This window comes from Asparagus officinalis, chromosome 10 (genome assembly GCF_001876935.1).
Source record: "Asparagus officinalis chromosome 10, Aspof.V1, whole genome shotgun sequence".
In the NCBI taxonomy this organism is placed as follows: domain Eukaryota; kingdom Viridiplantae; phylum Streptophyta; class Magnoliopsida; order Asparagales; family Asparagaceae; genus Asparagus; species Asparagus officinalis.
The window spans coordinates 59488617-59512726 of record NC_033803.1 but is presented as its reverse complement, the minus strand read 5'-3'; the positions used below and the strand labels follow the sequence as shown (position 1 = coordinate 59512726).

The window sequence follows — 24110 nt, the reverse complement described above, 5'->3', positions numbered from 1 at the left end:
GGAAAAGGTAAGACATATGAAACACAACATTGGGATGCAAAAACCCTCATTAATGAACTAGCAAAACTGTTGACTCTTGTTAGTCAGTCATACCTATGGCATTACAATGGAAATCACATGAACAAAAATGGCAATGATAATAATTAACAGAATGAAGATGTATTTTAGCCTTTTACCAGTCTTCTATGTTTTCATTTCAATATGGTAAAACTATAGAATTGCCTGATCTCTCCACTGGGCGATGAGTAGCATTCAGTATTCTAGGATATGATGCAAGTCGTTTGAAACAAGATGAGGAAGAATCAGAAACGATATATGATAGTGGAAGAAGAAAAAAATTTACTTGTGATGGCCCTACCATGCTGCTACTGTACTGGAAAACTCCATTTTGATTGCATGTCTTCAAGCTTTTTACATCAGTAAATTGCACCAGTTGAATAACAATGAGGATCTTCACGCAAAAAAGCCTTCCATGAAGACAACAGTTTCTATAACTTTTAGTCCTCAATATCCAAACATTGACCATTTTGAGCACAAAAATTAGTCTTGGGCTCATAAACCTTGATTGCATCCTGTCCGAAAGGAATACTTAAGAAGCCAAACTCTGCATCCTCAGCATCGCTGTCAATGCCATCTGGGGTCATCCTGTTCTGGTAGCATCTGCGAGCAAGAGTAAACACATTGAAGTAGTAGCTCACTAGGCTCTTTTTACCCTTTAAAGGAAAGGCCCGATTTAGGTCGGCCCATAAATTATCCGATAGAGGGTTCAGATGCATTATAGACTTGAATTTTTCTGCTTCTTCGTCTGTCCATGAGAGTGCAACTTCCTCACCCATGCAATTGAACCCCCAATTCTTGAAAGCAGAACCGAGCTCGCATTTCAACTGGACCCTTTTCTCTGCCACATGAAATCGTACACATTCCACAGAACCTGGATACCCACAGTTGCAGCTATCTTTCCTCCCTTTTCCAATAGAGTCCTGTTTAAATGAACAATGTGCTCGACCTTCAGGAGGCCATATTGGTTCCCCCAACCATTTCTGCTCATCAGCATTAAAGGTAGTTGAAGCAGACTTGTCAGTCCAAAGTGGCACTTCGGCTATACGATTCATAGCCACCTCCTTCTTATATTCATTTTCAGACAAGCGTTCCATAATTTCATCCAATTCATCCAAGATATCACTTCTCAGATTCCTCTTAATAGAACAGGCCTCCTTCCCTGCAGTCCCATTGCCCTTGTCACCACCTGCGATCACGGATGATTCAGAGTAACAGCCTGAATTAGGTAGTTCGCTTAAAGCATGATGCCTCGGGCTGCATCTAAGTCCCTCAGGAGCCAATGCACCAGCATCGTAATTATTGTCATCATAAATGGAAGGAAGCATTCTTGGTACTCTCTGCAAGACCAATTCTGTAAATTAGTTTTCATAATAAGCACCAGCATAAAAGAAATAGGAGGTACTACATTCTTGAAGAAAATAAGTACTGAATCTTAGTGCAAGTCTAAGGTAAGCCATAAGAAGTACAAGTCATGTGATTAAGAAGCTGAAGCAACCAACATAAACTTCATTTCACGGTCATTTAGCATACACATTGTACTGGCAGATAAAGAGTGCCTTTCAAACATGATTAAGAATAGGTAAACTCAAGGCAATTCTCAACACAGTTGAAAACTTCTAAGGGGTAAGACTAGCTTGAAATGGAGGCGAAAAAAGACTTACAAAACAACAGATTTAAAATCATAGGACCATAACATGGAAATCTAAGGAGTTGTTTGAATTTGAACATAATAATTAAGAGTTTGTGGTGTTAGAGTATGGGTAGCCCACCTGCCCAACATGCAGGATTCTTCTTGTTGGACAGATATTAACATGTATTTTAGTATATTGAGATGCTTAATATGAAAACCAAGGCAGTCCAACGACTGTGAGAAAGAAAGCCCTAACACCTAACCTCTTCCTTGAAGACCCTGTATTGTCGAGGTAGCATAATACTTGTCCTGTATATTTTTCATAATCTATTAGGTGCTTAAATATTTGACATATGAAACTGTTCTAGCAGAAAAACAGTTGCATTTACCTGTTTGCACTTAGAAAGTGTGTCAGCAATAGGGATTCTGGTCACGTTCAAAGTGGGTATAAAATGCCCGAAGAGATCTCCTTTGATCAAAATATGAGAGGATAATACAAAAGGCATAAGCAACTGACTAGCATGAGTTCTACAAAATTTGGTTATTAGCTCAAATACTTATTGCATAGATTTTGCTAGATATTACATTCTAAATCTGATTTACAATTTTATTAGGTTGGTGAGGATTGTCCTGTTATAGCTATTACAGAAAATATTTTATTACATTCTAAATCTAATACTTATTGCATAGTTTTTGCTAGATATTACATTCTAAATCTGATTTACAATTTTATTAGGTTGGTGAGGATTGTCCCGTTATAGCTATTACAGAAAATATTTTCTAGATTTCAGAAAACAAGATAAGATGGTGGAAAGGAAACAAAGTGAGGCCAGTGTTTGCCTGCCAGCATGCTTCAGTTTAGAATTACAAAGCAAAAGCCACTACAAATACCTCCTTAGATAAAAAAAGGGAGAAAAACAAGAAGAAAGGAAACATCGACCACAGCATGTTGGAGGTGGATTCGAGACACAAATTATACATGACGCAATTCCTGAATGGAGAAATGTGTGATCCAGAGAAATCCAATATATTTTAAGATCCTTTCGCATTAACAGGTCATGAAAGTTTAGTTATATTAGAAAAGTTAGAGAAGTTTGTTTTACTTCTTATCAACCATTTTCACCCAATTTTATACTTTAATTAGTTGTTATCAACTAATTGCCAGTATTGATAGGCTTTTATTGGATCCAATCAGCACAAGCAGAATGCATGGGAATCTGTTGGTGCTTCGAAAAACCTGGGTTAAAATCCAATAGCATGAGAAAGAGAACATCCAGGTAATATATTGTCAGGGAAAAGGAAATTGATAAGTAAAGGAATGAGGTCTTTCTAAGAAAAGGGCTGAAACAAGAGTATACACATCATCTTTGATCAAAACGAATCCAAGCACCTTTTGGATGTTAATCGTCCTAGCCGTTTTGATATCCACCACCATGGCATGTGGTGCAATACTAACTCATGGTTGTAGTCCCACTCTTCTCCCCTTATCATTCCTAGTTTGCTAAATACAACTTGAGTTACTCTGCTTTTACCACACAGTTTATAAAGCCATATGGCACGGCGGGGTGAAACAAAATTTATTAAAAATGTCTGTCAAGTTACCATGACCTGTGCTGATCACATGAAATCTTAGAAAGAAGCATCTCTCCACTTTGCAAATTCAGGTATAGCCCTATAAAATGCTGTCATTAGTCGATTGATGGCAACTTCAGTCGACTGACGGGCTCGTGTTTGTCATGTTGTTTTGTGAACGACCCTATCAGTCGATCGATGAGGTTGTCGGTCGACTGATCAGGTCGGTTTTTGTGAGATTAAACATTTTGCTTGTGAGTTCGTTTGGTGAGCATTTTTGTGCAAGACGTGAGCTGATATTCACACATAGTTCGAGGAGTACACATACGGGGATTGAGTACGCATGATTATATTGTTTGGGGTATCCAAATAGATTACAATTATTAAGAGTAACAACTATTATTATAATATAATAATTATGATCGGTTAGGTGGGGTTTAGCCGGGTCCCGCAATGAGACTGTGGATGGACTATACTCTGAGTGCTTTAGTCGGGTCCTACAATGACACCGCAGATGGACTACATTTCTTTATCGGTCCGCATAGAGATGCACAAAGGTTGAAATACCTATCTATCGGTTCGCATGAAGATGCGCAGAGATTGAAATACCTATCTATCGGTCCGCATGAAGATACGCAGAGGTTGATATACCTAACTATTGGTCCACATGGTTATGCGATGAGTTATTATACTTGGTTACTGATCCGCACGAGAGTGCGATGAATTGACATACTTAGTTATCGGTCCAGACGGGAATTCGATGAACTTGTATATCTAGTTATTGGTTCGCACAGAAGTGCGATGATTTGACATATCTATTTTATCAATCCGCACGAGAGAGCGATGGGTTGAAGAGTTCCAGAGAAGGACGATTTGATAAATAACCTAAGTGTAGGTAAATATTGACAACATCGATATGATCCATTGTGAAAGTATTTCACAACTTAGTTACACGATATAGTATATTGATATTAGTTTTACCCACTAAGGATAGTTTGAGGAGTTGATATGATATTTTTGGAGATGTACGATATGGTATTTCCTGTATTATCTTTCTTGTATTCATTTATTCTTAGTTTTGGAGTTAATATTTAGCGATTCACAATTTGAAACATATGATATATACATGAGGGTTTTATTATTTGGATTATTTCGCTCGACGTACTAGTCTCGTGTTGTGAGTTTCTAAGTATTAACTCCAGTTTAGTACAGGGTAAATGAACTAGGTAGACTATGTACTTATAGGTAGAGCCTTCATCATACCTAGTAGCCCTTTCCCTGGGGTCGGATGGAGATGATCTTGCTAACGCTCTGACGCTGTGATTTTCACTTCTTTTCAGGCAGCGGAGCAGAGTTTCGGAGAGCCGCAGGTTGACGGATTTTCAGCATAGTCGTCATTATATATGTTTAGTAGTTCTGCTCCATAGATGTTTAGTTTATATTTCTAGTTGATGTTTAGATTTGTATTACATTTTGAGAGCTGAGAGAGCTTATGTACTTTTCAGTTAACTCTTACAGTTGAGATTTTGGATCATTTATTTCAGATTGTTAGACATATTTTCTTTTATATCTGTTGAGATCTAATTATTTGGAGATTTATCAAATATTTCTGTGTTCTATTTATTGTCTTCATCTCTTTTATATCTGCTTGTACATGTATTGTCTTATTTGTTTTCACTAGAGGGATATTCTGTGATGGTGAAACATGTCATTGAACAGTATAGGTGCATGGCAGGTTTGACGCTCCCGGGTTCACATAAGGCTATAGTCCAAGGTAAAACCAAGGATATCAAAATAATAATACATTGTGGTACTGACAAGCAAATGTATGAGGTTTCTTATCATTAGAAGTCTAGAGGTCAGATAGAAGCAGCCTTACCCTGTCAGAAAGCTTTTTTAGCGACTCAAACCCATGATGTCCAGGTAACTAAGGAGCAATCTCACGGTTGCACCAATCTTTCCTTGCATTATGGAGAGAGTTGAAGGTCATATTGCGCAGTAATCTTATAAGTCTAGAAGGTGAAAATAATCGCATAAATAAACCCTAAATTGCATGGGTATGAATACAGCTACTAGTTAGGGTACATGACACAGCAAATTTAAAAAAGGAAGGATACGAGGACATGAATATATATATATATATATATATATATATATAGAGAGAGAGAGAGCCCTTACATCATGCCTCGGAGATGGAGCCTTTCTCTAAAGTAGGTGAATAGTAATTGAGGCTCTTCTCTCCGAGGCATGATGTAGGGTCTTGATTTGGCCACCTCACTACCAAGTTCAATGGAGAAACTTGGTACCAATGTTATCCATATTTCTTATATATATATATATAATATATATATATATATTATATATATATATATATATATATATATATATATATAATATATATATATATATATATTAAAATTAATAATTTACATTAATATAATATTGTTTTTTTCATTCACATAAGATCAATGTATAAAAAATAGATGTGTACGATATATATCCAAGAAATGTATGAGTGTTTTAAATTAAAATATGTATTATATAATTGAGTATATATCCGAATAAACATATGCATATATTCAAGAAGTGTTCAAGAAAATTCAATACAAGTACGGGTATGGGTACATGTCGGATACGGGTAAGGCTGCCCGACAGAAATACCTAGGTAACATAGAATTAGCCTCGCATAGCTCAATCAACTTCTTACACCTAAGCATCCATAAAATTTTCACACAATTTTAATTTATCATATAATGTTGATGCTAATTGACTAGATCGTAACACAGTGACATAACCCTTGTTTAAAATAATCTCAAAATCTGAGTTTTCCACTCTACTTTCATCTTTTTCTTTTTCTTTTTCTTTTGGAACCTTTTAGTTGTAAAGATCTTTGACATAGTAGTGACCAAGACATGGAACATTCCAGTTTCCAACAAAACCAGTGAAGGACATTATCATTATTATAGATCTATAAGTAAACATATCTATAAGTAAACATACCACGTTCATATATATATGTACTTATGCGTTCATAATAAAAAAGTACGATATAACTTATTCTTCTATCATTGCTCAGAATTTATCCTTAAGTTTAATTGCCCAAATAACATATATTTCATACATTAGTCGTGAAATATGAACATCGAATGGAAGTGTAAAAATTCAAGGCAGTGTTCCAAAATAATAATTCTCTCGATGTATGGTGTATATAAGTGCCCGAGACATAAAAAACCAAAGTTGAAGAATCGCATTCTTGTACATAATCATTTCCTTGAAATTCATGATATGACAAGCTCTTCAAAGATGTCCTTATATCACATAACATCCCAGACGCACCTTTCATTTTAATCATTCAGCATCTCCCACACGATATATTAAAATCAATGTTCTTTGATTCTTTTAATATAAGATGCCAATAAAGTGGAGTATCCAAATTGGGACTGTTAGGTGCTATGAAAAATACAACAAAAAAAAGATGAGAAATTAGTTTCTATAAGAAAAGGCACAATTGTAGGCTTGCAGCAACTGCAGTTACATGTAACTAGCACATACATTGCAACTATAGCTGCAGTGAGCTAAACAACTCCTAGATGACTTAAACACAACAATGAGCAATTGAGCATTCATCAATTTGAACCAATTAAACAGATAAATTTATCAGCTCAGTAGAATATTTTCGTCTTGATTTGGTTTTGATAGACAACTTTCTCGATTCTCTAAAATTCAAACTCTGACTTCCTTGCTGTTGTACCCAAACCTATTTCTCTCTTTTCATCATTTTTTATTACTTCAGTAGATCTACATTGTTCGTTATTTAACTCTTCATTTGTTTCTTTCTTTCGTGCTCCCTTGATTTGTGTCTTTCTGCCAAAGTAGCCTATTTTCTTAAGTACGTGAGTCTAGATCCTAAAACGAATATATTTAATTGAACCAAACTAATTTGATTCGGTTCAGTTCAGCAAATTTGTCAAAACCGACCAAACCGACTGTTTGTTCATCCCTGCTTGAACATGGTGATGCTTGAAGAAAATGTTGGAAAATAGTGAAAGAAAAATAATTTAGAAATGGGTATAATAGAAGCCCATGTTTAAAGAAGACCATGTGTGCAAAGAAAGAAAAAGAAAAACCAACTTGGGCCTAACCATTTGATAATGGACTTGGTCATAGGTTTGTTTTAAACGTGCATGAGGAATATCAGCAAGTAGTTGCTGAAATATTCAAACTCGGTTAGCTTCGTGCTGAACATGGAGTTTCTCACGAGAGAAAAATCAATAAACAGTTTCTGATTTTTTTCAATCCATATTTCCAACAATACCCTTGTATTAGCCTATAAATAGGAAACCGCTCATTCTTTGTCAACACACCAAAAATCAAAACCTTCTCTCTTTTTTCTTTCATTTCATACTTTTGAGCGTGTTCTTCTCAAGTTTGATTCGACGTAGCGGATAAGTCGTGTTGCTTACTCTGCTTAGGCTTGTTGTATCCTGGAAGGCTTGTATCCTGGAAGGCAGTTCCGACGCGTTCCTCGAGCACCCTAGAAGTCGGAAATCTGCTTTAAGGAGACTGTCATTAACAGACCTTAAGCTTTCATATAGTTTGGTCTCTTCTCTTGTTTTATTTTTTTATTCTGCTAAATTTAAGTTGCCTTTTTAATCTTATCTCCTCATCCCTTTATGCTTTTTGGTTAATATGCCTCTGTCGTATGTCTTCAAACTGTGATTTGTAAGTTATAGCCTTATATCTCTTTCTTACATGCTTTGTACGTTGTAATTTTGTAGACGTATAAATGAACATTTGATAGAATAGTCTTTTACCTATATATTGTGGCTAACTGGTTGTTTTGTTAATCAATCCAAACAATTTTTTTATTGTGCAAGTTTTTGATTTTTACCTATCATAGGGTTTGTCGAGGCAGCTAATGTTTTTTTAATAACGTGGTTTTGTACACGGTTGTAGTCATCTTTATTTCTATAATGTTGCTGGAATTTTTATCCCGTTGTGTGATATTTTTTCTTATTAGTAAGTTTTCTAATCTCTGTTGTTCTAACAATCTTAAAGTAGATTCTTTTCTTTTAACTAATTGCTATAGATTCAACCAACGACGAAACGATTAAGGCTGTCGAGGGTAATGTGATTACTGACGGTTTTGCCACTACACAACATGTTGCTTTAAAAATATCGATTGCGGTCAATTGACCAATGGTTTTCGTCACTCATAGTGAGAAACCGGAAAAGTTAAATGGCATGAACTTTAAACGATGGCAACAAAAGATAGTTGTTCTACCTAATAACTTTGGGCCTTGTAAGGTTCTTGACGAAGAATGCTCTGGTGCTGCCTGAGGGCGAAACTGATGCGCATACTGTTAGCGCTGTTGAGGCTTGGAAGCACTCCGATTTCCTATGCAAGAACTATATAATGAATAGCTTGCATGATTCATTGTACGGAGTGTATGCTGCTTTCAAGAATTCCAAACAGCTGTGGGAATCACTGGACCGAAAGTACAAAACCGAAGATGTCAGTACAAAGATATTCATAGTCGGCCGGTTCCTAGACTACAAGATGGTGGATTCCAAATCCGTCATCTCTCAAGTCCAAAAGTTGCAAGTGATTTTGCACGAGATTCAAGCCGAAGGGATGGAACTGAGTGAGACCTTCCAAGTAGCTGCCATGATCGAGAAGCTACCCCCTGCATGGAAGGGTAGGAAATCATCTTATAAATACTTGCGAGTGTGGGGGTGTCTTGCCAAAGTAGCAATTCCAACACCAAATAAAACAAAGATAGGTCCTAAAACGGTGGACTGTATCTTCATAGGCTATGTGCATAACAACAACGCGTATCGGTTCCTTGTGCATGATTCAAAAAAATTCGGATATACACAAGAATACGATAATAGAATCAAGGAATGCATCTTTCTTTGAAAATGTCTTTCCTTGCAAATCCAATCATGAAGCAAGCACTTCAAAGCGAACATATGATATTATGAATCAAGATGAGAGTCAAGATTTGGCTCAAGAAAATGAACAGAGATACAGTAAAAGAGTAAGAGTAGAAAAATCATTTGGAGATGATTTTCTAACTTGATAGAAACGGATCCTCAAACTTATATTGAGGCCGTGAATTCTTCCGATGAACCTTTTTGGAAAGAAGCAATCCAAAGTGAGAATCTATTTTACAGAATTACACTTGGGAATTGGTGGATCTTCCTCCTGATTGTAAGCCTTTAGGGTCCAATGGATCTTTAAAAAGAAAATGAAACCCGATGGCACTATTAACAAGTATAAAGCCAGGCTTGTAATCAAAGGATACAAGCAACAAAAAGGCTTAGATTATTTTGATACTTATTCTCCTGTGACGAGAATAAATTCCATTAGAATGATTCTTACAATCGTTGCATTGAGGAATCTAGAAGTACATCAAATGAATGTAAAGACAGCTTTCTTAAATGGGGATTTAGATGAAGAAATCTACATGGAACAACCCAAGGGCTTTGTAGTTCTTGGGAAGGAAAAGAAAGTCTGTAAATTAGTTAAATCATTATATGGTCTAAAACAAGCTCCAAAGAAGTGGCATGAAAAGTTTGATTATACAATGATTACCAACGGATATATAATCAACGAGTGTGAAAAATGTGTTTACACTAAGGAAACAGAAAAAGGATATGTCATTCTGTCTTTACGTTGACGACATACTCATTGTTGGTAGTGATGACAAAATAATAAAATCTACTAAGAACATGTTAAATTCTAAATTTGACATAAATGATATGGGACTTGCTGATGTTATTTTAGGAATTAAAATCATGAGAACATCACAATGACTTATTTTGAATCAGTCTCATTATGTGGACAAAATCCTTGAAAATTTTAACAAGGATGACACTGGAGTTGCCAGAACGTCATTAGACACTAGTCTCCATCTAGTTAAGAATAAAGGAGAAGGTATTTCCTAAATAAAATACTCAAAAATTATTGAAAGTCTAATGTATCTAATGAGTTGTACAAGACCTGATATAGCTTATACAGTCAATAAACTTAGCAGATTTATAAGCAATCCAAGTGCTGATCATTAGAAAGCAGTCATAAGAGTACTAAGATAATTACGATACACTAGGAATTATGGATTGCATTATACAAGATATCCTGTAGTCCTAGAAGGATACAGTGATGCAAATTAGATTCCTAATATAAAAGACACAAAATCCACAAGTGGATGTGTTTACATTGGCCGGAGCTGCTGTATCCTGAAAGTCCTCGAAACAAATAGTTATAACCAGATCTACTATAGAATCCGAATTTATAGCTTTGAATAAATGTGGAGAAGAAGCTGAATGGTTACGCCATTTCTTAGAGGACATTCCAAAATGGGAGAAACATGTGCCTCCAATTTATATACATTGTGACAGTCAGTCTGCAATTGGAAGAGCACAAAGTGATATGTATAATGGTAAGTCTAGACATATACGTCGTAAACATAATACGATTAGGCAATTACTCTCAACTGGAGTTATCACTATTGATTATGTGAGATCAAATGATAACTTAGTGGATCCGTTAACCAAATGGTTAAACCGAGATTTGGTTGAGAAGTTGACTAAAGGAATGGGACTAAAGCCCATGAGTAAATAAGTTCTTGTAAAGGAAACCCAACCAAATTGACAATAGATCCCAAGATCTAGGTTCAAAGGGACAACCTAGTTATAAGAACTTGATGTAGTTATCGTGGGGGATAACCCCAACCTATTCCTATTTTAAAACAGTGATGTGAAGTGATTAGGCTAGCAATATGTTGCTTTAATGATTCTTAAGTTAATCACCTATGTAAGAGTGAAGTGGGGTCGCTTCAATAGAAAATTGTAAGGGTTTAATTCTCTAAAACTCTCGCAGATCTAAGTAGATGTTCATGGCCAAAACGAACATAATCATGAGAACCAAACAATGAGAGATTGATATCTGTGTGAAATAGATGTTCATGGCCAAAACGAACATAATCATGAGAACCAAACAATGAGAGATTGATATCTGTGTGAAATATATGGCTCTTTACAATAATCATGAGAACCAAACAATGAGAGATTGATATCTGTGTGAAATATATGGCTCTTTACAGGAGAAATTAGGACAGTTCAAGGACAGTATGTCTACTGGACAGCTTATAAAGCAATTGTATTTTACAAGAGAATGTTCAAAGGATAACACTTACATATCCTATGCAGGTATCAATCACCGAACACAATTATCGAGTCAAACTAAAACTATTTTTCATTCATGTGGGGAATTGTTGGAAAATAGTGAATGAAAAATGATTTAGAAATGGGTATAATAGAAGCCCATGTTTGAAGAAGCCCATGTGTGCAAAGAAAGAAAAAGAAAAATCAACTTGGGCCTAACCATTTGATAATGGACTTTGTCATTGGTTTGTTTTAAACGTGCATGAGGAATATCAGCAAGTAGTTGCTGAAATATTCAAACTCAGTTAGCTTTGTGCTGAACGTGGAGCTTCTCACGAGAGAAAAATCAGTAAACCGTTTCTAATTTTTTCAATTCATATTTCCAACAGTACCCTTGTATTAGCCTATAAATAGGAAGCCTCTCATTCTTTGTCAACACACCGAAAATCAAAAACCTTCTCTCTTTTCTTTCATTGCATACTTTTGAGCGTGTTCTTCTCAAGTTTGGTTCGACGTAGCGAATACGTCGTGCTGCTTACTCCGCTTAAGCTTGTTGTTTCCTGGAGGCAGCTCGACGCGTTCCTCGAGCACCCCGGAGGTCGAAAATCTGCTTTAAGGAGACTGTCATTGATAGACCTCAAGCTTCTATCTAGTTTGGTCTCTTCTCTTGTTTCATTTTTTTTATTCTGCTAAATTTAATTTGCCTTTTTAATCTTATCTCCTCATCCCTTTATATTTTTTTGGTTAATATACCTCTGTCGTATGTCTTCAAACTATGATTTGTAAGTTATAGCCTTATCTCTCTTTCTTACATGCTTTGTACGTTGTAATTTTGTAGACGTATAAATGAACATTTGATAGAATAGTCTTTTACCTATATATTGCGGCTAACTGGCTGTTTTGTTAATCAATCCAAACAATTTTTTATTGTGCAAGTTTTTGGTTTTTACCTATCACAGGGTTTGTCATAGCAGCTAATGTTTTTTTTAAGAACGCGGTTTTGTACACGGTTATAGTCATCTTTATTACTATAATCTTGCTGGAATTTTTATTCCGTTGTGTGACATTTTTTCTTATTAGTAAGTTTTCTAATCTTTGTTGTTGTTCTAACAGAAAAGATAAGCAAATTAAACATAAATGAATCCGGGTTGCAGTAAAAGAATGGACATGATGGTTGCTATTTGCGAACGTAACTTATCTTTCACATTAAGGCCTCGTTTGTTACATGGTCATGAGTGTGAATAGAATACTCATTCTCACTTCTCATTCATCCATACTAAACATGACACATTTTTTGAAGCTAGAATGTTTATTCCCACTTTTTGTGGGAATAGGCATACCCATTGAGTTGGTAAGGAATGAGATTCTCACTTTAAATGGGAATAAAAAAATTAAATTAAATACCAAAATGTCATGCTTTCTTATTAATTATCCATACTAAAAATAAAATAATTTTTCATTCTCACTTCATTATCTAATCGCACCCATACATGAGAATAGAAATAAACATTTCATTCCCATACTCCTTCCACTCCATTCCTTGCTCTATTTCACTCCCACTTGATCTGATTTCTTTGTACCAAACGAGGCGTAACTGTGTTCAGATATAGAAAAGAAAGAAATTACCTGAAAATCCCACATATCTCCGTCTGCCCTCATCGTGAACTTAAGAAACATCACCCTCCTCGCTGAAACTGCAATCGAATAATTCTCCCTGTGATTCCCTCCAATTACAGCATCCTTCGGACTCTTCGCCATTCTCAGCAGCCAATTCAACATCTCACCCAATGCCTCCCTCTTCCTCTTCTTAAAATAACCCGAACACGAGGTCAACCCCAAATGCCTTTTCGCCACAAAACCCTCACCCTTTTCGACAGTTAATCTCCTCCCTCCATCTTTCACCGGCGTCAAAAACTGATTTTTCTTCGAATTCTCACAATTCTCCTTCTTACCCAAAACTTTATCAAGCCACCTCTCTACAGCCCCCAAATACTTAAAAAACACCAACTTAACGCAAGGCCCGACACAAGAATCAAAGCCAATCGCTGCTGAGACTGAGCCCCAACCCTTTTCGCCCGATACCGATTCGTACCCGCCCCGTTCTCGGACGACGAAGCAGAGCTCGAACAAGTCGACGGCATTGCCATCGCCGAGCACGGCCGGAACGGGTCGGATCTGTTGGTTCCGATGGATCTCCTTGCTGAAGAGGTTTAGGATCCGATTGAAGAAGGCGATTTGGTTTTGAGGGGTGAGATCGGATTCGGCGAGATCTTGAAAGTACCCTAGGGTTTGGAGCTTGCGGAGGATCTCGACGAGGTCGCGAGAGGAGGAAGGAGACGAGAGAGGGTACATTGAGGGTTAGCGGGTTGATGGGTTAGCGGGTTAGCGGATCTAGGGTTTGTCTAATCAAGTCTTGGTTGAGAAAATTGGGGAGAGATGATAGGGTTTAGGTATGATTTTTATTTTTATCTTTTTGGGCTAATTTAGTAATTAGGAGTTTTGCAAGTTTTTTCTTGTACGTATTGTGAGTTTGATCGTTGCGACACTTCTATACCCAAAAAGTTTTGGATTTTAACTGTACCCTACTTTCAAATGTAGTAATTTATTATTCATTAGATGATTATAATTTTCCTAAAGTGCAGACTAGTAAGTAGTAAAATTCATGGGAGCGACAAATGTCACGGCCTAGTTCCACAATATAATAATTTGGAACGTGACTCGGTCAGCAATGCAACAATTTGGTCGTATTCACGCCTCTAAATCATCCTGTGTATATATATATAAAGCCAAAACTACACTATAGAGCATATAACTAAGACAATAAAAGAAAATATATAGATGAAGAAATCTACAAAAGGACAGAGTTCAACTACGAGTTCACAACTATCCACAAAGGGAACGAGTAATAAAAAATTTTACATCATAGTCTAGGTAAAAAATCACATATAACTCAAGGAAAAAGTCTAAACCAAATGTTGGGGATTCGAAACAATCAAATCGAATCCATACCCTTCCGGATCTTGTGTTTGAGAGTTGAGTACGAAAGAAATTCACCACAAATCAAAGATAAAAACTTGCAGGAAATAAGAACAAAAAAACACATGGATTTAACGAGGTTCGGCAACGTGCCTACGTCCTCGGGAGCCACACCACACAATTCCTTTGATTAATTGAAGAAGGAATACAAGCATTCAAACTAGGGTTTAATCTCTCTGAGATTCTCTCTCAAAAGCTCTCTTTTTCTTGTCTTCTGACTTTTTTCGACGTTCTAATTAGCCATAGAAACATATATATATATATATGAATCCCAGCCCAAACAGAATTCAAAACAGTTTAGGAAACTGCCAGCTCGTCTCGCGGAAAAAGTCTAGAGACTTTTCCTGTCTCGTGCACGTTCGCGATCGACCACACTAATCGCCACGGTCGACCGTAGCTTGTCTTGACTATTTCCTTCGGCTTCCTGATTCCAGCTTCGGCTTCAGCTTTGGATCTATACTTAGACTAACAATCTCCCACTTGGAGACCAAAGCGCCATCAATGAGCTCTCCCTAACTCTCTCCTTCTTCACAAGTATCTTCTCCTCCCCGAAAAAATCCTTTCTTCAATCATCATCATCCGGGCGATCTCGCCGATCATCCTAGTGTGGCTCCACCTTCATCTTCTACTTGTGAAGACCAACTGAAGTTGCATACAACTCCAGTTTCTCTATGGTGACCGCCTACGTCAACATGTCTGCTAAATTTTGACTCCCCAAAATCTTCTCTAAATGTAACTTCCCATCCTCGATCAACGAGAGTATGAAAAGGTATCGTACATCGATGTGCTTCGTTCTAGCTGTTGGCCTTCTTGTTTTGATGATGTTTAACAAACAATTTACTCCTAATGTTGTTTGTCTAGTGTTTGTGTTTTCGTATTTATTCTAGGCAAACAACGAGTTGGAGGATGGATGGAATTGCGCTTTAACGATGATATCCAATGGAGGTTGGTGGAATAGTGGTTGAAGCCTATACAATTCAAGTTAAAGATCTAATTACAAGCTTCATCCAAGTTTACCAAGTTGAGCTACAATGAAGATCTATCAACCTTGGGTAATTTAGTTTAGGAGTGTAGGCTGTTTAAAAATCACAATGGATAGCTGATCCCCACGAGATTACAAGGCAATGGTTCCTTCAAATCAAGAAGCAGAATTCATCCTTACAATCAAAACAGAAGAGATTTCTAAATCATTGCATTTGCGGCATTATAATCGCTACAAACACGACCTCATGTTTGAGATGATTGATCTTGATGGCTGCGATAACAACATGACTAATATTATATTAGCAACTATTAGAGATGCTGATGAGCAGTGTAATGATTTCAGAAATAAAAGGTTGGACTTAGTTGGTGAGTTGCTTGGTAGAGAGCTGTGGGCAAATATTCGTCTAAATATCATAATGGATAATTGATCCCCATCAAGTTCCAACAATGAAACCTACAATCAGATAGCTTTCATGCCAACAAACGAAAGCTGCAAACGGAGGACTTTTCACATAGATCGAGAAGAGTTACAATTCAACGACACTTCCGACAACTGATGAAAGCTCTATTCAGCAGTCTTTACAATCTACAGTGAAAGTTACAATCTGACGCAGATCAACTAACCCCTTTTAAAATGCGGAAGTCATCCCCGCGTTACAATTCTGGAAGTGCAGGCGACCCCCGCGTTTCCAAGCTATAACAATTCAAACGCGAACGACCCTCGCGTTCTTTAGGTTCAACCAACACCCGACCCCAGCGTTTCCAAGCTATAACAAGCAAAACACGAGCGACCCTCGCGTTCATCAATGTTCAGTCAACACCCAACCTCGCGTCTCAATTCTAAGACGCGAAGTTGGGGTTCTGAACGCCAGATTAGGCGTTTGACTCGTTCAAACATGAGTCGAACGGTTTCAGAACTGTTTTCCCCACGATCTGAGGAAATCACGCCCATTTAGGAGCGGATTTAGAGGGCAGTTACAACCTCTTATCCACCTATAAAATCTCAACAAACTCAACTGAGTTAAGGGCTGGCTTTTTAGAACGGAGAGGCAGCAAGGTTAGATTTTCAGCATCTAAACCATACGGGTTTGGAAGTTCTGTAGGATCTCAACCGCACAGAGAGGCAGGAGAGACGAAATCCTTGGAGATAGGATTTTTGAATCGAGTGCAGAAGATCAAAACTAAAAGGATTCTTCAACAACAGAATATCTGCTTGGTCATTAACCGAATCTTCGGTTCTAACAACTCTATTCACAGAGTTCTAACTCGTTCAGAGTTCTTAAACTCGTTAAAGAGTTACCCATCAAACTTTCCACAGAAGTTCATCGTTCCCACGAGATAAAAGACGGTCGGATCGTCAACGGAGAGCAAATTCAACGCGAACAATCGAAGGAGGAACTCCATCGCTACCTTGAAGAACCCAGTTTTAAACAAAGGAGAGAACCAAATTCGTTCTCTTCTCTTTTGTAATCGAATTGTAACCGGAATCAAAGGAATACAAGTCAATTTTCTTTTATTCTCTTTATCACAATTTTTCCAACATACAAAAGATGGCGACTCCGCTGGGGACTAGCTTTTCCGATGAAGAAGTGGTGGCGCAGTCCGACGTCCACCTCATGGGAACAACTGTAGAAACTCTCGTCGTAGAGTTTGATCAAGCAAAATATGAGGAAGCCTTATCCTCTGGATCGCTTAGCCCTAAGGCTAAGCGCGATGTCCGCAAGATCTCCAAGGAGATCAACTCTGTTGTTGAAACGCCGAAGAAAGCCCTCTCCTTCGGCCAGGAACTTAAACTGGCTCTGCTGGTTGAAGATCCCACATCCGTGTCAGCACGACGTGCTTCAGGCCATAAACGGCCTATAGAGGAGATGAGCTCCATAAATGTCAACGACGCTACTGCTAAGGCTTTGAAACAAGCCAAGAAGAACGCCGTTCGCAGACGGAGAAGATCCATACGACGAGCATACCTGCGTGAAAGCTGAATGTTGGCCCAACGCGAAGATCGCGTTTCTGAAATTTTACCCGAGCCTAGCGTTCCCAAAACAAAACGTTCGCTTCGTGGCAATGAGCCTGACTACGAGCCTCGGTTGATACAGCTGAAACGCGACCCTGAATGGCGCGTTGTTCCTTCAAAACGCAACCCTCAGAAGGAAGCTGCCAAAGATAAACGCGGCCCTCACGTACGCGTTCAAACAAGACTCTCAAAAGTCTGTTCCACCAACCAAACGTGACCCTCAAGGGCGCGTTCAACCAAAACATGACCCTCAAGGGTCTGTTTCATCATTTAAACGTAGGCCTCGGCCTAATGTTTACAAATCTAAACGCGACCCTCGCGTTATTCTTCAAGAACACGATCCTAGCGTTGTTCTACAAGAACGCGATCTTCAAGAGGTCCGCCAGGTTCAGAAGAGTCAGCATGGGTTCAAAATCCACGTTCGATAAGAACCAATCTCACCCACCCAAGGGCAGGAGGTTCCATCTCCGCCTCCACACCCGGGGAAAGTTTCCTCCCAAGTTCCTGATTTGCGGGAATTATTGTCAAGAGGAAAACCAACAGTACAAGCAGCTCACTCATGCTAATGTGAGAGGCTTATCTCGGCAGTCCTTTCAGAATGCCATTGTTACGCATCCATACCTCGGTAGTCTGTATTCGACAGGTTGACGAACATTGTTAGATCTGCCAAGCGACAACGCCGATATAGAAAGAAGATAGCTGAAGCGGAATACCCTCAGGTCACTATCAATATGATTGGCCGAGGGAAAACCTCGCATACCGATTCTGATGGGATTAGCTGAAGCCTTCAACAAGACCATCATCAAACTCTTGTCCAAGATCGTGAAAACTAACAAACGAAACTGGGATGACAAGCTTGGTGCTGCTCTATGGGCCTATCGGACCACGGTGCGCACACCAACGGGAGCGACCCCGTATTCACTGGTATTGTGACGAGTTCGAAGGAGTATATCGGCGTACTCGGACTCAGACAGGAGCTATCCGTCCGGTTAATTATTAAAGATTGGCCAAGGGGATCGTTTCTGACGATGAACATTCGGCAATTGCCAAATCTTAATCTTCAAGTTTTGTTATCGCACGTGAGGTCTCTGCTTACACGACAGGGAACCATAAAGACTTAGCTAAGAGAGTTGACGAACATCACGTCATGCTCCAAGCGCAACAGGAGACACTTCTCCAAGTAAAGGATATGTTGGCCCAGCTCCTCGCTGAAAAAGGCCAAAAACCCGAGTCTTCCCGGAGGACTATGTCAAAGGGAAAGCAGAAGGCGCACGAACATTCAGATCGTGAAACTCACAACCTGGAATCTTCTTCTGAAAATGAGAAGGAGATGGAAAAAGAGCTACATCCTCATTCCGCTAAAGTAGATGAACTGGAGGCTCGCCTCAATGCAATCGCCAATAGAAGCGAGCTCCGCGAAGAGGGAGTAGTGCGGCCTTACCCTGCTGAGTGGGATACAGCTCCCTACCCACCGAAGTTTAAGGCCCCTACCTTGCAACCGTTCGATGGCACAGGATCGCCGAATCAGCACATTTACTACTTCAAATCCCAAACTAGAGATGTGGTAGTGAACGACGCCATTCTGACCCGGCTATTCATCGGTACCCTCAAGGGTGTCGCTTTCGAATGGTTTATGAAACTGCCTGCCAGATCTATCCAGAAATGGGTAGACCTGGAAAGGCTATTCTTGGCCAGGTTCTTCGAAGACGACACAGAGGTCTCAGTCCCGACTCTTCTCGCCACTAAGCAAAAGAAAGGAGAGTCCATCAAGACCTATGTTGAGAGATTCCGCAGCATGGCACTGCGATGCCCGTCAGGTATGACCCAATCAACCTTGGTTGAAACTTGCAGGCACAACTTGCAGACCCAGCTCCTTGCTCAGATGGGAGTAGCGGAGTGTCGCTCCTGGAGACAACTAGTTTCACAAGGAGAACAAGCTGAAGAGATAGTGGCGCGAGTCAAAGCTGAAGAAGAGCCACAACCCAAGCCGCAGCAGCAACGCAACCAGAACAACGCCCAGCGGTCTAAGGGGAAGGAGACTTTAGCAGCTGATTACACGCGAGTACCACCGCCTAATAAGCAAGGCAAGGCGCCCAATCAACAAAGGGCGCCCAAGCAATATTCGTTCAAAGAGGAGCATGTGGATACCTTATTCCAATTGCTTCGAAAGAACAACAAGCTGCAGTTGCCTGAAGTCAGGAAGCCGGATGAAGCAGGGAAGGTGGATGACCCTAACTATTGTCGTTATCACAGATTTCTTGGACATCCTACCAGAAAATGCTATGTCTTCAAAGACATTTTGTAGAATTTGGTAAATGCTAATGTGCTCACTTTAAAACCCTAGCAGAAGACCGTATCCACCAATATGATAGCGGTCCAATTCGGTGACTTCCCTCCAGTAGTAACTGCGAATGGCGTTGTTCCCATTCATAAGGGAGAAATGCACCTGAAGAATGCTGACTTGCATAGTCAGAGAGACAGGGGGTTGGTACCCCTCACTACCTCAAAAGGGGAAATCATGTGGGTCCACCCTGATCTGTTAGGAGATCAACAATGGACGAACACCTCGTCCAAAAAGAAGGGAGGCAAGGCTAAGTCTTCCAACATGATTAGCCCCTCCGTTACTGAAAATGATGACCACCTCAAACCTCTTACTGATTCAGAAGAAGAAAGGATTGCCCTGGCAGCATACCCAGGAGACAACCCTGGCACTCGGTCAGGAAAAGTTTATTTGAGGGATTACAGCCAGAACACTCAAGAGGTTGAAGAACAACCCCAAGACGCTGGGGGTTCTGTCCCGAAAAAGCCAGTGGATAAGGGAAAACAAAAGGAGCTCCGGTTCAACAAAAATCTCCACCAGGAATCTGGAGAATCAAGCGCTCCCTTCCAGTTCAATGTTATGGCACAGTTGGCCAACATACCGGCCAGAATCACCCTATATGAACTCTTGAGGCTGTCCAAAACTACCAAGGAAGCTCTGATTGAAGCCTTAAAGAACACGGAGAGCTTTATTACACAAGTCACTCCAATCCCTGAAGCTTCTGGAGATCAACCTTGTCTGCAATGCCTACAAGCAGCAAGAAGTCTACCATGCATATCATTTACTCAAGAAGACATGCAGGTCAAACATAAGCACGAAAGGCCGCTATACTACACCGGGTATATAGGATCCTCCGAAATCAGTCGTGTCCAAGTAGACCCAGGATCAGCGCTCAGCATCATGCCTTACAGGGTCATGCAGGTCTTAGGAATTCCTATGCACCGACTGAACACCACCCAGACTACCATCTTCGGGTTCAATGCTAATAGCACTAGGCCCCTGGGAAAGATCAAGCTCAGGTGCCAGATCGGAGATCTTAAGTCCGAAGTGACTTGTTACATCATAGATGCGGACACGTCCTACAATCTTTTGCTAGGACGACCATGGATACATACAAACCGTATTATCCCATCTACTCTGCATCAGGTCATGAAGTATGCCAACGACGAGGGGGAAGTCCGAACCTTAATTGTAGAAAAATACCCCTTCCGAGGAGTGGAAAATTTCCACACCGACTCCGTCTTCTATCTGGAGTCCCAGGAAAAAGAAGATGTGGACAGCGGTAACGAAGCTAATATTGAACCAGATCCTGATGAAGATTGTCCATGGGAGTTAAACTTCGATGTAATGGGTCAGGATGAGAGTAATAATAATGTACCGAGCGAGGGCGAGTGGTGCATTAATGAAGATTTTATTTTGGTGTACTTGTCTGATGTCTCCTCTAAAAATAAACAAATAGAGAATGATCCTAATGCAGGTACCAACCCATGGCATGTACTGTGCACAGAGGCATCGCTCACCTTGTTAATCCAGTCATCCTTCGCTTCAGATGAAGAAGTAGAAGACGCATGGAAGGCTTTCTTCAAAGTCCCATCTAAAAGGAAAGGGCAGAAGCCGATCTGTTTTGGTAAAGTCAAACCCGAACAACTCAAACGAGGAAGTTCAGAGGAAGATGACGGAGTTCCCCAATTCCACTACCACGAACCCAATTCTATACACTTAATGAAACGAATGGGGGTATAAATTTAATGAGAAACAGGGTTTGAACTTCGGGAAAGGAAGACGAACACCGATCCGAATGTGTCTCACTTCTGAAGGAAAACCTCCGGATTACTATCAAAAAACCGGAAGAGGCGTGGGTTACGTCACAACTCCCCCTGCCTCGGAAAATGAAATCAGTAATTATCTGCGTTAGGACCATTCATCCGGAACTTCTTCTTAGGAATCTGACATCAGTGTCGGACCTTTCTTTAAAAATCTGACTGTGAACATGGTTTCAACTAGTCATCCAGATGAAGACGCAGGGGGTGATGAAGGATTAATCGAATCAACCAATGATCCTTGGATCAAACGCCTCAACATCTTGTGGGATATGTGCTTCGAACATCGCGAACCACCCACTGAAGATAAAGTGATCCAGGTCAACATGGGAGATGAATCTAACCCCAAGCCTATCTTTATAGCCAAAGACTTATCATCATCCGAAAAAGAGGACCTTATATCTCTCATCCGAGAATATATAGATGTCTTCGCTTGGAATTATGAAGATATGCCTGGCCTTGACCCGAAGGTTGCCATGCACCGTCTCAACATCGATCCGGATGCAAAACCCGTTAAACAACAACAACGCAGGTTTCATCCAGAGATCATGGAATCAATTGAGTCAGAAGTTAAAAAGCTTATAGACTCAGGTTTTGTTAGGGAAGAGCAACATCCGGACTGGGTGGCCAACATTGTCCCAGTGCCCAAGAAAAACGGTAAGGTCCGTATATGCATCAACTTTCGTGACCTTAACGCAGCCTATCCAAAGGACGAGTTCCCACTTCCTATCACAGATATTATGATTGACAACACCTGCGGATATGAAAGGATGTCTTTCATGGACGGATTCTCCGGATACAATCAGATTGCGGATATGAAAGGATGTCTTTCATGGACGGATTCTCCGGATACAATCAGATCAAGATGCATCCGGAAGACGAGAAACACACTTCAGATCAAGATGCATCCGGAAGACGAGAAACACACTGCTTTTAGAACACCACTGGGGGTGTATTGCTATACAGTGATGCCCTTCGGCCTGGAAAATGTAGGTGCAACTTATCAACGTGCAATGAACACGATCTTTCACGAACACCTACGAAAGAAGATCGAGTGCTACATTGATAATATAGCAGTAAAGAGCCGATGTAAAGGTGATCATCTTACAGATCTGAAGACAATGTTCGAGATCATGCGAGCACATCAGCTGAAGATGAACCCGACAAAATCGTTCCTCAGAGTATCAAGCGAAAAATTCCTGGGATTTATTGTTACCTCCAAGGGAATTTCTCTTGATCCGGAGAAAGTGCGTGCCATCCAAGACATACCACCTCCGAAGAATCTCAAAGAGCTCAGAGGTTTGCAAGGCAGACTGGCCTACATTCAAAGATTCATATCAAATCTTTCAGGGCATTGTCAACCTTTCTCTAAGCTCATGAAGAAAGAAATATCATTTGTCTGGGATGGAGAGTGTCAAAAAGCATTCGAGAAGATTAAAAGATATCTCACTCAACCGCCAGTTCTCGTGGCCCCAATATCAGGAAAACCATTCCTGTTGTATGTGAGGGCCATGGATCATTCTCTGGGTGCTTTGTTAGCCCAGAACAATGATCAAGGTCAAGAGCAAGCCATCTATTACCTGAGCAGGACTATGATGGGAGCCGAACACCGGTACAATCCGGTCGAAAAAGAATGTCTCGCCTTGGTATTCGCAATCCAAAAGATGCGACATTACCTAGTTGGACAGACCATTCCATCTCTAAGGTGAACCCCTTGAGAGTTCTGATGACGAAACCATCATCTTTAAATTGCCGACTCGCAAAGTGGGCCATTCTCTTGTCACAATACGACATGCAGTTCATGCCTCAAAAGGCGGTCAAGGGTCAAGCACTGGCAGACTTTTTAGCCGATCACCCAGTATCGGGAACGTCTAAGTTGTATGAAGAATTACCTGACGAAGTCGCTGAAGCTTGCGCCACTCAAGAAGCTACGCAAGTGTGGAAGTTATTCTTTGATGGTGCGTCTAGAGCAAACCCGCATGGAGCAATCACCGTAGGAGTAGGAGTAGTATTAATCTCTCCGAACGGTCACGTAATCCCAAGGGGATTTTCCCTAATCGAACCTTGCACCAACAATATAGCCGAGTATAATGCTCTGCTATTAGGAATGCAATTTGCTGAAGAACTTAACATTCAGCACCTCGAGGCTTACGGTGACTCTCAGCTCATCGTTAATCAAGTCCGAGGAAAATACGAAGTACGTCATGAGGATTTAATCCCATACTACTTCACAGCGCTAAAGCAAGCTCAAAAATTCGAGGGTTTCTTTATCGAATATGTACCGCGAGCTCAGAATGCGTACGCAGATGCTCTAGCCTCCTTGGCAACCTCATTAGCGTTGCCACCGAAGACTGAAACAACGATTCCAGTCATGGGACGGAAACTATATTTTTCTAAAATTCCTACAGAAGAAATCAGCCCGGAGCTAAATTAGGAGATCGTCTCCGACGAATCGGCTATTATTGGCCAAAGATGTTCTCAGATGCAGTTGACTACGCTAAACGT

At 39.9% G+C, this 24110-nt stretch overlaps 1 protein-coding gene across 4 annotated transcripts in view; it reads right to left on the bottom strand.

Annotated features, from left to right (window-relative positions):
• The window catches only part of LOC109825096 (AT-rich interactive domain-containing protein 2-like), a 21753-nt gene extending 7789 nt beyond the window's left edge, over positions 1 to 13964 (bottom strand). For 3 of the 4 annotated variants that reach the window (XM_020391817.1, XM_020391818.1, XM_020391820.1), the window contains exons 1-2: positions 13058 to 13964; positions 359 to 1397 (exon numbers count right to left, since the gene is read on the bottom strand). In XM_020391817.1, coding sequence (XP_020247406.1) covers positions 498 to 1397; positions 13058 to 13783 — 1626 coding nt within the window. In that variant the 5' untranslated portion in view covers positions 13784 to 13964 and the 3' untranslated portion in view covers positions 359 to 497. Of the gene's footprint in view, positions 1 to 343; positions 1398 to 13057 lie in introns of all 4 variants that reach the window. The other variant, XM_020391819.1, reaches the window with a different exon arrangement.